At 53.2% G+C, this 14,344-nt stretch overlaps 7 protein-coding genes across 7 annotated transcripts; 1 reads left to right on the plus strand and 6 right to left on the minus strand.

Moving 5' to 3' along the window:
* Positions 1–385: 385 nt before the first annotated feature.
* On the plus strand, positions 386–1,385 carry CCOS01_03805 (phosphoglycerate mutase; the record flags this gene model as incomplete). Its single annotated transcript, XM_060451988.1, has 2 exons — positions 386–721; positions 786–1,385. The coding sequence occupies 2 exons, from the start codon at positions 386–388 to the stop codon at positions 1,383–1,385; spliced, it is 936 nt and encodes a 311-aa protein (XP_060318253.1).
* An 89-nt stretch (positions 1,386–1,474) lies between these two features.
* On the minus strand, positions 1,475–1,822 carry CCOS01_03806 (uncharacterized protein; the record flags this gene model as incomplete). The annotated part of the gene is made up of 1 exon (XM_060451989.1): positions 1,475–1,822. One exon carries the CDS (start codon positions 1,820–1,822, stop codon positions 1,475–1,477), a length of 348 nt encoding a protein of 115 aa, XP_060318254.1.
* Positions 1,823–2,903: 1,081 nt separating this feature from the next.
* On the minus strand, positions 2,904–4,244 carry CCOS01_03807 (pectin lyase; the record flags this gene model as incomplete). The annotated part of the gene is made up of 4 exons (XM_060451990.1): positions 2,904–3,252; positions 3,317–3,633; positions 3,700–3,829; positions 3,901–4,244. 4 exons carry the CDS (start codon positions 4,242–4,244, stop codon positions 2,904–2,906), a joined length of 1,140 nt encoding a protein of 379 aa, XP_060318255.1.
* A 2,466-nt stretch (positions 4,245–6,710) lies between these two features.
* Positions 6,711–8,621, minus strand: CCOS01_03808 (allantoate permease; the record flags this gene model as incomplete). Its single annotated transcript, XM_060451991.1, has 5 exons — positions 6,711–7,675; positions 7,837–8,097; positions 8,172–8,223; positions 8,280–8,333; positions 8,439–8,621. 5 exons carry the CDS (start codon positions 8,619–8,621, stop codon positions 6,711–6,713), a joined length of 1,515 nt encoding a protein of 504 aa, XP_060318256.1.
* Positions 8,622–9,338: 717 nt separating this feature from the next.
* On the minus strand, positions 9,339–9,719 carry CCOS01_03809 (uncharacterized protein; the record flags this gene model as incomplete). The annotated part of the gene is made up of 1 exon (XM_060451992.1): positions 9,339–9,719. The coding sequence occupies one exon, from the start codon at positions 9,717–9,719 to the stop codon at positions 9,339–9,341; it is 381 nt and encodes a 126-aa protein (XP_060318257.1).
* A 42-nt stretch (positions 9,720–9,761) lies between these two features.
* Positions 9,762–10,634, minus strand: CCOS01_03810 (uncharacterized protein; the record flags this gene model as incomplete). Its single annotated transcript, XM_060451993.1, has 1 exon — positions 9,762–10,634. The coding sequence occupies one exon, from the start codon at positions 10,632–10,634 to the stop codon at positions 9,762–9,764; it is 873 nt and encodes a 290-aa protein (XP_060318258.1).
* Positions 10,635–11,575: 941 nt separating this feature from the next.
* CCOS01_03811 (uncharacterized protein) lies at positions 11,576–13,468 on the minus strand (the record flags this gene model as incomplete). Its single annotated transcript, XM_060451994.1, has 1 exon — positions 11,576–13,468. One exon carries the CDS (start codon positions 13,466–13,468, stop codon positions 11,576–11,578), a length of 1,893 nt encoding a protein of 630 aa, XP_060318259.1.
* Positions 13,469–14,344: the final 876 nt, after the last annotated feature.

A 14,344-nucleotide genomic window follows, 5' to 3' on the forward strand; every position in this document is an offset into this window, starting at 1 on the left:
TTTTAGAGGTATGAACTTATTTCGGTGCTCATGACGAGCTTGTTACCCAGGCGCTTGGAAATTCATATCACCAAGGCAGATCCCAAGGCGGATATAGTGAATTAAATTGGGGGGATTACTTGGGGCCGAATAACGCCGCCAGAGTTTAGACCAGATCCAGCTGGGCCGGAAAGTTGCTCAGCTCAGCCTTACAAGCACCGTCCATACTTTGTGAATATCGGGTATTTAGTTCGAGCTAGCCCCCGCGAAAACCCCAGTTCGAGGACCTCGTCACATCTTCCAATCTTGCATCAGACTTTGACTCCCTTGAGTTGTATATCTAGCGTTTGTCTTTGATGTCGTGCTACCCCAGAGCCTCATCCCCGCACTCCTCGCCGCAACCAAGATGACCACCCCAACTGGCCCCGTCTACCGGTACAAATTCACGATCCTTCCCGAGTACTTTATAGACTACTACGAGGCCGCCAACGCCAGCCCGAACGGGAAACTAACCACGCAGCCAGGCCTCGGACTCCTCGACATGCACTTTGGAGACGCAGCGGCTGATGACGACGTAGTAATCGAGGGTGGCGCCAGGCCCTGGGAACGATTCGCCTCTCACGTGAGGAAGCTCAACGCGGAGAGCCCCGACGGCGTGGACTACAAGGTCCTGTACCTGACGAGGCACGGCCTCGGGTACCATAATGTCCAAGCAGCCAAGGTCGGCACGGCTGAGTGGGATGTAAGTTTTTTCCAAACTTTCTCATTTTTGATGAAAAATCGAAGCACTGACGAAGAGCGATCAGCGATACTGGTCTCACCTAGACGGCGACGGCGTCGTAATCTGGCTCGACGCGGCGCTCGTCGACACAGGCATCCAGCAGGCAAAAGACCTAACCACCTGCTGGGCGCGCGCAACCTCCACCGCCGCCGAGGGCGAGGGCGTCCCCTTCCCGGAGTCCTTCTACACGAGCCCTCTCCGCCGGTGCCTCGAGACGAGCAACCTCGCCTTTGGGCCCCTCGTCGAATCCAAGGGCGCGGGCCGGGAATTCCGACCCGTCGTCAAGGAAGGGCTCAGGGAGCGCATGACGGACCACACGTGCGACAAGAGGAGCCCGCGGAGCTGGATCGAGGGCGCGTATCCGCGGTACCGGATAGAGCCTGGCTTCGCGGAGGAGGACCGGCTTTGGAAGGCGGATCGGTTTGAGACGGCGGAGGCGCACGTTGCGAGGAAGCAGCTTGTGCTGGAGGAGATTTTCTCGGCGGATCCGGCGGTGTTTGTGTCGTTGACGGTGCACTCGTATGCTATTTCGGCGATATTGAGGGCGGGTGGGCAGGAGACGTTTAGGGTCCGGGAGGGATCTTCCATTGCTTTGTTGGTTCGTGGGGATAAAGTAGGTAGGTAGGTAGGTAGGTAAGTCGCCGAGTGCCATAAATCAAAACTTTGCCGCTACCTTACTGAGGGACCCTATTTTCCATCACGACTAGCCCCTGATCACCATACGTTCTTCTCATCCCGCGGAAGCAGCGGAGCCTTCTCGTCATGCTCCCCCTCCGCCTGCCCCAACGAAGAGGTTCTCCTCGCGAGCTCGCGAAGCATGGCGGCGTCTTGCCTGCGCTGCTCCCCGCGCTTCTTCTCAAGTTCTTGCCTCCTCTCGTGTTCCTCGAATTCCCGAATTCTCCGAGCTGCGCCCTCCCTGCGTTCTCGCTCCTCGCGCCGAGCGTCCTCCTCGGGGTCGTCGGTGGAGCGACGGAGCGACGTGGTATGCCACACTGCGATAATGACGATCACCTGGAAGAGCACGGCGGAGATGGCAAGCATTGTAAGGCCGGGGTCGGGCATGATGAGGTAGGTATCTTGTCTGCTTAGGTATGTTAGTGATATTGCGATCGGTTATTCGCATGCAGAGAGGGACTTGCTGTGTAGAATAGGCGATTTCGATTCTTGCTTTGGTGAGCGCGTTTAAGTCTAGTGCAGTGTGATTTATCTTTGCGGGTACGTCTTGGTAGATAAATATGACTGGCTTATTGAGTATTGTAGATGAAAAGGATATAGAGGAGGAAGATCCTCCCGAAAGAGGATGACAGAAGGGTCGGCTCTATAACCCAGAACAAAAGGTTTCTTCCGCCCATGGTTCTGTGACACCTTTTCGGCGGTGTACCTCTGTGAATACGGGGGACACGGAAGCCAGCCAAAGCCCGAGGGCTTCGGGTCCGAGTGGGGCACATCGGGGGCTTAGATTCCGGGTATCGTGGTGGGCCGAGCAGCTCCGGCCCTCCGGGTGCCACCCCGCTCTCCATGATCGAGATCCACAATTTCTCAAGATGACGGCTGACGGCGAGAACCATGTGCTACGAAGACCTAATGTCAGGTAACTAGGTAGGCTGGTAGATCACTGAATGCTTACTTGGCTCTTGGAGCGTTTTTTCTTTTTCAAAAAATGAATAAAGTATAGGATGTAGGTTGGCTGGAGGGCATCCAGATAACTCCAACCGCAGTCTATGGTTTGCTTGAGAAACGCACCACTTGTCTGGTACTTGCGTAGAGTAAGCCGAGATTGACTTTCCATCTGAGTGGAAACGTATAAGAGGATTTGTAATGTAATCATCCCACGTTCTCTGTCCTGCAAAATGGCATGAAAGTCACGGAGGCCTTGAATCGTACAAGCTCGTCGCTTGACAAAACTAGAACCGTAATCTTCACATGTATGGAATTCTGGGTATTGATATTTTGCGTAATATGTGCAATGTGTGATGCATCAAGCATGATATTTACGTCCTCGACGGTAAAGTAGTAAGATATGTACATGAATCTGTCGTTGGTCTCTTTGCGTGTGCCCGACTCAACACCTCCCCCAATTACAACCACTGAAAGACTCCAACAGGAGAGATAAAAAGGGGGCAAGCAATCCAAGCAAAAGCGCTTAGAGCTTGCCGAAGCCGGCGCTGGTGGCAACAGCCTTGGCGTCGTTGGCGGTGCCGGCAGAAGCGACGTTCTTACCGGCGAAGTTGGCGAGGATGGAGGTGTCGGAGCCGACCAGGGTGCCGCTGGAGCCGTAGGCGTTGAGCTGGCAGGCGTGGCCGAGGTTGGTGGAGCACTTTGCGTTGGTGGTGGAGTCGGGGGAGGCGAAGACCTGGCCGGCGAGACCGGTCTGGTAGGCGGCGACGACGTTCTGGAAGATGTTGCCCTCGGCGACGATCTTGGCACCGGCATCGGCCTCGAACGCGTGGCCGGAGTTGTCGTACCAGTAGTTGTTGACGGCGTGGAGGAGACTGTGATGGATTCTTGTTAGTCGGAAAATTCGCTAGCACCAAAACTGGAAGGAATTATACGTACGTGTTACCGGCGACCTTGGGAGCTCTGCCAGAGGTGTGGTGGACGTAGTTCTTCTTGAAGGTGACCATGTCGTTGCTGCCGGTGAAGTAGAGTCCCCAGTAGTGGTGACCGTCGCAGGTGGCGGACCAGGAGGACGAGCCGTCAATCTCGTTGTTGGAGATGGTGACACGGTTGGAGGCGCCGTTGCCGAGGACGATGTGCTGGCGGCCGATCAGGGAGGTCTTGACGTGGTCGATCCAGACGAGGTCGGAGCCGTCGAGAGTGATGGCATCACCACCCCAGACGTACTTGGGGTTCAGGTTGGTGATGTGGATGTTCTAGCACCGGTAGTTAGCCCCTGGCCGGCATGATAGTGACTAGTCCAGTGAAATAAGTCTTCATACCTGGATGATGATGTTCTTGGCGCCGCCGGTGATGCGGAGACCCTTGCCAATGATGACACCCTTGCTGCCCTGTCCGATGAGGGACTTGTTGGAACCGAGCTTGATGGGGTTCAGGCCAGCGTTGTCGTAGCTATGAAGCGAGGAAGTTAGTATCATGAAAGTCACTGTATACCCGCAGGATGTAAGTGATTCTCTACGTACGTCGTGGAGACCTTGGGGGCGTTGGGCTGGTAGTTGGTGCACCAGTTGTCCTTGTTGATGGCAGTCTGGCAAGCAGAGCCGGTACCCCAAGGAGCGCAGCCGGTGGCAGTGGTGGTACCCTCAGTGTTGCGGAAGTCAAAGGTCTTGGTCAAGACGATGACGCGGGCGGAGGAGTCGGTGAGGTAGGAGACGAGCTCGGAGGTGGTGGAAGGGTAGACGGGAGTGGCGCTACCACCACCGGTGGTTCCCTTGGCGAAGCCCTCAGCGGCGCCAGAGACGGCGTCGGCTGCGAGAGCCAAGGGGGCGAAGGCAGCCAGTGCCACGGAGAGAAGAGCAGATCTCATATTTAGAAGGCTTTCGAACAAGAAGAATAAAAAGGTAGATACAAAAGAACGAAGAGGGTTTGGTCGGATGTGAAAGAGAGACAAGAGGACGAAAGCCGCTGGAGTAAGAAGGGAGCTTCCAAGTCAAAGAGCGCGGCTCAAGGTCGATCATATATGTTTGTTTGGAAACTGTGCCGCTGTTCGACGCCGCTCCTTCAACGAAACCCCCTTCCTCCATGTCTTCCATCTCCTTTCCCAGGCAACCCAGGTAGTACGGATAGAGTAGCCCCCTAACCACCAAGCCTTCGAAGAGAACCCCCCACCAGCAGGGCCAGACGAAGGCCTCATCTCATCTCACGGCTCCTCATCCTTCTAGGCCTTCGAAAGAAAAGCACGCCCCCAATTACGCAGTCGGCCGAGGAACATTGCTTAACCCACCCACACTACTTTCCGAAGAATCATGGCGTTGGATGCCGGAGCCGACTTGTTCGAGGGATAGAGTGGTGGGTAATCCCCACTGATTCGTGGGGATTTGCTGCGCTCTGTGACCCCTTCATCTACCACGTCACCCCCGTCCGACCCGGGGTTGCGGTGATAGCTTCGGCGGCACAATCCGAATCGAGCCCGTCGACGAAGACGTTCGGCCTAGCTCGCGGGCCCTCGCACGGCCTCGCATTCGTCTGTGGCGTCACTTCCATCAATGAAAAGACGAACAGAAATCTCCGCTGGTAGGGCCGCGTTAAGGGGGGGAGGGGCGGGAGTTGGGAAGTGTGGCTGCCCCCCTCCCGGAGACTAGAGACTGCCAGCGATGGAGCACGGAGAGGACCTGCTGCAGTGAGATGTCACGGGGTCACGGGGTGTCCAAACCAGTCAGTACTCATGTCCACGAGCGGCAGTTCGCGCTCCTAGGGTGCCATTCGTTTTTGAGAGGAGAGACTACTCCGTCTGCAAGGTGCCAAACATGGGTTCAGAGAAATTTCCGCCACTAAGGACACATGGGATCCGAGAAAAGGGAGCTCCAAAATGCAGAGCACCACGCTCTACTCCGTAAGCTCTCCATAACTCGTTCCGATGAAACGGTTGGAAATTTCCCGGTTGATGGCGTCTTACTAGGTAGGTATGCGTACTTTCTGGCATTTGTTAGCATTAGCAAACTCGGGCACGCCACAAACGCCGCCCTGCGGCACAGACATTGAAGAGCAATACGCGCGTGGGCATTGGCATACTCTAACTCACAGAGACTGAGAGACCCAGTAATACATCAGAACAAATCAGGGGTTGTGAGAAAATAAACTAACAAGCTTCTAGCCTCGGCCTGTCTCCGACTCTACGTGTGACAATGTCACATACCGCAGTACTATGTCGTCCTGAGAAGGGATAAGATCTGTTAAGCATAAACCGCGGTAGGCGCATCAGGCTCCATTTATTTGGCCCAAGCTCCTTCGTGGACTTTAATTTTTACTTTTCGGTTACACGTGTATTGTGAGTCGTGACGGCAGTCAGTCTTCCCCCCCGTACTGCAAAAAAGAAACCTTCTTCTCAAGGACGTGGTCTGCGGAGGGAGAGAAAGTCAATCGGAAGCAGAAAAAACACACACGCCATTTCTGCTTGGTGCGGGTTGTCTCTCCTTAGTGTTTCGAGTCAGGATGGCATGGGCAGCCGGATGCCTCGAACGGGGTTAGTTTGGACGGGCTGATTATGAGAACTAGGCGGCTAATGCCTTTGGCTGACATTTCTTCTCCTTCACAATCCGTGCCCATTCAGGGGTGAGATCCAATCCCGGGCAGAATTTGTACACCAAAAGTTGTCAAGGTCCCAGAGACCAGGATATGCATGCCAAGAAATAGATTGAGCCTCAAGCCCAGCCCACGAGGAACTCGAGGAAGCCCCATATGGAGGAGCCACAGCCCACAGGGAGCCACATCTTGAACGATACCCGTTATCAAGCCACAAGGATGACGAGGATGAATTGTGGTTCCCGTCACTTCTTCAAAGGATCGACTTTTCCGGTGAGATGGAAACTCTTGTGGGAACTCTGGGAACAGCACCAGAACACCCAGTATTCCCGACCTGTTCCCTTACATCCCTTTGGCCATCAAAATTGGATCTCGGCTCTGTTTGCCGGGACACACGGCAGCAGCGGTCAGACCGTCAGAATGGCGGATAGAAGCGAACCAGAACCTCCAAAGCCTCCAATCATCATGGCTGACCTGGACCTGTGTTTACTGTGATCGGCAACTCTCTTTCCTGGGAGGGAACGCTGTTCCATAAAATATGGCTTTGTGAATTGTCAAGGTGCCATTCAAAGTTGCAGTTCATATATTTATATTAACTCCTCGGTACGAACCCCCTCTCCCCTCCTTGTCTTACCAATGCTGATGGAGGCGAATTGAATTCGATCTCCCACTCCCCCCCCCCCCCCCACCGTCCCGACCCGGGCGTCGTTTTCCCTTTGCCCATATTGCCAGTTCGCAAACTCATACGACTTTATACTTCACCAGGGACTCTGGTATTCTCAACAAACTCTCTCTCGCGTGCCAAGATCTCCTTCTCAGCCTTGGTGTTACCCTCCTTAGGCAGGTACGAGAAGATGACAGGAATCAGCGCCGCCAGAATAGTTCCGAAGCCGGTGAAGGCGCCCGTGACCGCGAACCCCTTTACAAACCGGGGCCCGTCCGACGAGGGCCAGAGCCTACTGCCGTAGACCGCCGAGAGATTTCCGACAGAGTTGACCAGGGCCACCACCACGGCGCGCTTTTCCGCAGGGAGCGAAATGACCTCGGACGTCCAATTAAGCATGAGCGGGAGCGCCGTGTACAGGCCGGCAATGTAGAAGCACAGCATGGCGTACACGACTTTGGGGTTCGACACGGTCACGCAGACGAGCGTGCAGATGAAGCTGAGACACATGCACCCCGTGATGTGCCACCTGCGGTCCCTCGTCTTGTCGGCCGTGTACGAGAGCACGAGCAGGAAGACGGCGCCGACCATCCAGATGGGGATGGTCATGTACTGCGCCATGACCGACGTGTAGCCCATCTGCTTGACGATCGTGGGGATGAAGTAGGAGATCGTGCAGGAGCCCAGGTCCATCGTGAAGAGCACCACAAAGATGTACGTCCGCGGGTCGGCCAGCGCGGCCTTGAGAGATTGCCAGTGAGTGAGGCGCTGGCCGTGTCGCGCCGCCGTCGTCTGCCGATCGTGGATCATGCGGACCACGGCGAGTTGCCGTTCCTCCAATGAGAAGCGCTTCGTTGTCTCGGGGAAGTCGAGCAGCACGAACTTGAAAATCATGGCGAACCCGACCGTGCAGACGCCCTCAATCAGATAGAGCCATCGCCACCCTCGCATGCCGCGAACGCCTTCCATATTACCGGTGATTGCGCCAGCGAGGAGGCCGCTCACGGCGCCGGAGCACACAGAAGCGGTGTAGAAGATTGAAAACCTCTTGCCTGTAAAACGCAATTTCACGTTAGTACGAGCTGACGTAGACCAGTTGTGGGGCTTGGCATATATCTGTACTTTAGCTACTTTTACAGATGAAAAGTAGATTAAAGTACGGGACTCGCGGGTGATACCGTGATAGTAGGTAATAAGGTAGGTAGGTACTTACCGATTTCTGCCTTTTTGTACCAGCAAGTCATCACGTACAAGACACCAGGGAAGAATCCGGCCTCGATGCAGCCGAGGAAGAACCGAAGAGCCAGCATTCCTTCGTAGTTCTTGACGACCGACATCACGGAACATACGGTGCCCCAGACAATCATGATACCGGGTAGGTAGTACGACGGGCGGGATCGAGTGAGCAGCATGTTCGAAGGAACTTCGCAGACGAGATAGCCAATGAAGAAGATCGAAAGCAACATGGCATACTCTGCATCATACATCATCTTCGTCAATACCGAATTCTTTGACTCCCTCCGGCTGGACTTGTGTAGGGGCGCTTACGGTCATCTGTGAGTTTGAGGTCTGCTTCCATACCAGCAACTTTGGCATTGCCCTTTGTGACAAGTCAGTTCGGACACCCCTGCGTGTAATCTGCCGCGATAGACTCACGATATTCTGCCTGTCGATGTACGCTAAAATGTACATGAACCACAATGTCGGCCCCTGCCATGGGCGTTAGCATCGCGCCATTGCTGACTCGGATTTCGACGACTGTTCAACCCAGCAGACGAGCCAGGGGGGGTGAAGGGAGGGGGAAAAAAGCCTAACCATGTATAAGTCGAGCTTCCGCACGAGGGCCTTCTCTTCCGGAGAATCTGGAACATAGTTTGCCAACGCTTGTTCCAATTCCAAGTCGTGCTCGGATAGTGTGACTTTCTCAGTGTACGCCTCGGCCGTGTCCGCAGCGTCGGAAACCTCTGGCTGAGGCTTTTCTGTCTTGATGTCGGCCATGATGAATGGAACTGTTTTGGATTTGGCCTGGACCGGACTCAATCACAACTCAAGCAACGCGTCGATCACGGAGACAACATCACCAAACATACAACTTGAGGGAAGGGAACTAATGCTCTTATAAAGTCTTATCTACTATTGGTGCTGACGATCAACCAGCGTATCACGCGTAATGCGTGCACTGAGTCGGAAAACTGTGTCTATCCTTGATACGGGACAGATAGAGTTGGGCGTGGCTAAACCCCGCATTGTTATCGGTAGTTCAACTAGACTACGGATAGGTAAGGTAGGTACTTGGACAGTTTGATAGACAGAAACCAGGATACCCGAAACAACTCGTTATCTCCTCTGCGACGACCGTATCTTCGCATGTTCTATCCCAGCCACTATCACTGTCCCCCGCGTTTCCACAACAAAGATAATCCGTACCCGTACGGGGATCCGTCATGCCGGCTGCAAAATGGTAGATGACCAGCCATGCGTTAGACTGCCTGGGCAGTTATTGGTAGTATCATTCCGGATATCGATAACCACTGGAGAGCGGGTCCGGTCCCGAGACCGGTTGGTCTGTGTGACCCGGCCCGGTGCACTTCCTGACGGACGAGGACGAGGACATCCTCTCTGTCAATGCGGCCGGCATTGCTCAACAATTCCATAAGAAACCTCATTTACAATCCTTCCCGGATAGGTAGCTGCCAGGGAGCATACCTCTTTCGTCTATCTGGGTGGGGCCGTTGGTCTCCAATCCTTGGCCGCCTCTATATAAGTGAAGTCCTTGTAGCCTCTGTCGAGGAAGCCTGCAATAGCAGCTCTCCACTCTCCGCTGTCCGGAACGAGATAAAGCTCGCAGACGTTTCCGAGACCTTCTTCCATTTGGCGAGCCGCAGTCTCCATAATGCGCATATTCTTGAAGTAGGCGAAGGCGATGTACTCGCCGGTAGCAATCGCCCCATAGCGAGTTCTGTGGATCTTGCAGTACTGGCCAATCTGTTGAGAACATATCTCAACATTGCAGTCCATCTTCTTGCCGGAGCGCAGCTGTCGGGTGACTGCCGCCTCTCGGTGTTGGTCAGCGTCGGGCTTTGTGTCGACAAGCATATCGACGTCAGATTCGGCTCCACGGCCATGCTCGTCATCCTCCTAGGTGACTCGAGTTTTGGTGTCGTCGATATCCAGATAGACATCCGGGTTCGAAATGTCATTGATTTGATAGTTGCCGGCAGTGTAGTCATGGGCGATGATGACTGGCTGTTCATCGGCACTGGGTATAGCGATGGTTCTCGTGCCAGCGGCGGTCTTCCTGCCACCGAGGATCTTCTTGCCAGCGCCGAGTTCGCCATCACCTTGTCGTGCGGACCGAATCCAAGCTTCCATTGGTATGACATATGGTTGCTTGAACTCAATGTTCAAGACGACTTTACTCCTCTCGTCGTCAATGGTCTTGCCCGGTTGCGTACCTTTCCTGATCTCCATGTCGCAGCGAAAAGAGTACTTGAAATCTTGTCCAGCAAGGACGCTTCTCTTGGGGCAATGACGCTGTGCCTTTGCGACAACCGTGCGAGTGTGCTCGCAAAGAGTCTGGACGTCTGTGTGCCGCTTGTATATCTTGACTGCGGGTTTGTTGGTAGGTGTGCGGGTCGCTTGGTATGTGCGAGTCTCCTGGTATCCAGAAACGACACCGGCGAAGACGTCTTTGTACAACCACTTGGTCAGCATGTCCTCATTGTGTATGACGAAGGCCGAGTCTTTGGGGGGCCGCTGTGTTTGTCCAAAATCCATGCCGATGAAGTGGCCAGCATCTCGCGCTCTTTGGAAAAGAGTCACGCCCTCGTCAACGAGTTCGGTGGAGTCGCAGAGTTTCAGAACGAAATCGATCTCGAGTTGGGCCACCGATTCGCTGGCTTTGTGAGTGTACCGCTTTCTTTCGCCTGCGGATGGGGGGTTTTGTGGCAAATGGTTGTTCAAAGGTTCGCGCTGGATGATGGCATCCAGAAGCAGGAGGGATGATGCCATCGTGAGGCAAATCGATTTCTCTGGGGGCAGTACTGGTCGTCGTTGGGTTTGTAGAGGACGACGTGATGTGAAGAAGATGCGATGGGGAAAAGGCGCGAGGGACAGAAGAGGTGGGAGACCATTTCCAGACGCTTTTGTATTCAGAGAGGAAGGGAAAAATCAGACCTGGAAACTTCCGGAGTGAAAAGGTGGAATCGCCTAGGGAGTGATAAGGTGAGGCACCTCAGGTAGTAGGTGAGGTATTGTGATAGGCAGATGATTCATGATTCTTTGTACCTTATTCACGCCTCGTCCTAAAACACATCATAACTACCATAATTCTCAAGATCGTGTTCATGTACTAAACGCATACTACCCCACCCCTACCACTATCTTTATAGATACTACCCCTACTGGTTTCCCTTCGAGTTCCTATCTTTGTGTCTATATCACTAGATGACTATATGCAAAATTTTGCAGTATAATTGTGACATGGAAGACAGAGATGAGGATAGGTAGTGGTAATGACACAATGAAGACAATACGCTACTTGGCGCACCAGCATAGCATGTTCTTGCAATTTGAATAAAATGTCCCATGTTCAACAGCGGGAAGTGTTTTTCCCATCCAACTGATTCAAAGCACCAAGTCAGGTGGGCTTCATCAAAGCGATTCCATGTTGAGCTACCTACTGACAGCAATGAGCTTCCTGCTGAGGGAAGACCGACCCTAACTAAGATATTCATCAGAATCATCTCTGGTTCATTCGCGTTCGAATGCTCCTAATTCTCATCCCCTTATCTGATGTATTGATATCACTTTGTGGATGTGCCTCCTCCACCATACCCGACTCCAAACTTTCAGTCCGCCACATTCAGTGTCTTCTGGCCGGGGATCAATCCCAAGGCGTTGTATCCGTTGTATCATGATAGAAACCCCCTCACCACTCGCGTTACGTATGCTCAAGAATGCGAAGGTTGAGAGTCTTGGTCCAGTTCAGGTTGCTTTGATGCCTGACGGGCCTTCGACAGTTCAGGGTTCTTCGAAATATTGGGATCCGTATATTTCGGGTCGTCAAGTTGTCCGAAAGTGCGAATCAGCCAGCTGTCGAAGTGCCCTGGCTTCCAATGATGGGGAAACCAGCCGTGAAAGTATTGCATCTTTGGCAAAGACGTCTCGCCCCAGGGATGAGGCGGCTTCTCCCAAATTTGGTAGATCCTGAGAGGCTCCTTCCTCTCATCGTCGATCATCGCATCGACATAGTCAATTGCCACAACACGAGGTTGCTCTGCTTTGAGAACCTCGTCTCCGCGTTTACCCGTGAGAAGAATGTTTTGGGGATCGAGACGCATGTTAACCCCGTGATGAAGCATATTTACGTAGCCTCCCAGGAGCTCCTTGAAGACGTCCAAGCGAACCTTCCTATCAAGATTCCAAGTGGTGCCATCGGCCATCTTGCACTGCTTCATGTTTCGAGGAACTAGAAGGTATTCTTTGGCGGTCCGGAAACAAAGCTCCTCAATGCTGGTGCCTTCAATATACTCCATGATGATGGCTCTGGCGAATCGTTGCTTGTCCTTTACAGCTGAATTTGTAGTCGTCAGCTTGATGGCCCAGGATCCGTAGTATTGAGGTGCAAGGTGTGGATATCCAGTCTTCTTGTGAGTCCAGAGATGCTTATAAGCACCGGCCTCGCGACTATGCTCCTGATCGGCTCTAGATGTCACCTTCCAGGGCCCTTGATACATTCCATACTGGAAGGGGTAGAACATGGCATCGTACACCTTGAGGACTGCAAGCTGACCCACGGTCAAGCGTTCACCGTCGAGAGATTCCACAACTGGGGCCTTGCCGGCGACGTCTGGTTCTTTCTTACCCCCGGTCCCCCGAGATAGAGAGGAACTACCCTCATTCTCCTGGCTGAACAAGTTCGCGATCGAGGACCTGGCAAATCGCTTCTTCACCCGTGTGCTTTTCGTTCTCAAGAGTGAAACGCTTCGAAGCAAGGTTCCTTTTTGTTTCTTGGACATCCTGTCATCGTAATTGGCTTCGTCAACTTTGCACAGAATGACCTGGGTGCCAGCAACAGGCCCACCGGATATGATTTTCATGACGGTGAGGTAGACAGTGGCCTTGTATTGGCCGGCAATAGGATTGCTGATATGTCGGTCGTTATAGACCAAGCCAGTGCGAGAGAGGCGCTTTTCGGCTTCGGACAGAACTTTGTCATCGCTGTCGATGCCTGGAGGATTGGGATACTCGGAACGACCGTAAGGTCGGCGCGGAGATTGGTAGGTGAGCACCAGCTTGCTTCCCTTCTCGTATTGTTCGAAGTCTTTGTAAAGGTTGTCATCGTCAATGAAAGGCACATTTTGTGGTGAGGGTGCAGGCTTCGTGTCGGTAGGAAGTTGATCGCCTGATCGCGGTTCCGGTTTCGGTTGCAGTTGAGTTTGAAGTTGCTCGTCCGAAGGCCCATCTTGCTTCTTGGGGGGCTGCTCGGCCGTTGATGGCAGCTGCTTGCCTTTGGGCGGACCATCCTCAGACCCAGAAGGCGGAGTATGCTCGCGCGACGGCCAAGGCGGTTGTGCTTCGTATGAGGAGGTCATGGACTGAATGAATGGAGTTGCTGAGTCCGGAGAGGTAGAGTACTCGGACGAGTATTTCACCGGAACGTTGGTCAAGCGAATGGGAATTGCTTGGGTCGAGGCGCTCTGAGCTCCAGGTTGGGGCTGGTTGTGTTGAGATCCCGTTGGCTGCGCCAAGATTGTCGGTGATGTTTCGATGGCTCCGATGCTATCTTCACCGGAATCATCGTCAGAGACTTCAGGTTGCTGAATGGGAGCCTTTGGCGGCATCTTGAGCGAGTTGTATGCAGATACCACGCATGCGATGAGACCGTTGAGTCAAGTGATAGTAGACCGAATTGGGCGTGATCTTCCGAAAGAGGCGCGCGATTTGAGAAGAAGTAGAATTTGCGTGGCGCAAATCGGACCAAAAGAAGAGGTGTCCAGGTCGAGTATTAATAGGAAGGATGTTTTTTTTTTTTTTTAAGGGAGAAAGAATATCTGCCTACAGCCTCCAAGGTGCTAGAAGAAGGTTTTCAAATGGACGGGAATGTGAAAGGCTTTCAGTCCATTACTTTGCCTCCCGTACTGCCTAGAAGTCACCTGACTCCACTTTGAGATGGATAAGATGATCCTCTTTACAGTGAAGATATTTCAGGTTGTCTCCCGCCTGAGGCTCCAGGTCGGCACAAAGGGAGGGTGACAGGTGGCTCGGTGAGGGTTTTGCCAAAAAGGCACATATCCAGGCAGCAAGTGACCAACTGGACAATGAATGAATGATTTACCTTTTCTTTGTGTTCTTTCAGGATAATAGGGATTCACCTGTAGGAAAATCTCTTCATGCCCTTTTATCGTCTAGCAGGTGCCCATCTTTGGACTACTAGACTAAAATGATAGGAAGACCAAGGTCCCCTGGTGACTTGACTGGGCGAATCTCAAAGAGGAGGGAGTACCTTTTGATGCCTGATGCAAGTCAGTATAAACCTGCAATACACAACCTTAAATTAGTGGATTGGAGCCACGGAGCCTACTTGGAATACGGGTCATGACCTTCATGTGGTTATATTCCCAGAGCCAAAAAGAAACGTGTTCTTCACATGGAAGGGTCAATCACACCTTAATGGTCTAGTGGGGTACACTCATGGTGAGGTTTGTGGTCTAGAACCG

This window comes from Colletotrichum costaricense, assembly GCF_030867565.1.
Source record: "Colletotrichum costaricense strain IMI 309622 chromosome Unknown Scaffold_3.1, whole genome shotgun sequence".
Lineage (NCBI taxonomy): Eukaryota > Fungi > Ascomycota > Sordariomycetes > Glomerellales > Glomerellaceae > Colletotrichum > Colletotrichum costaricense.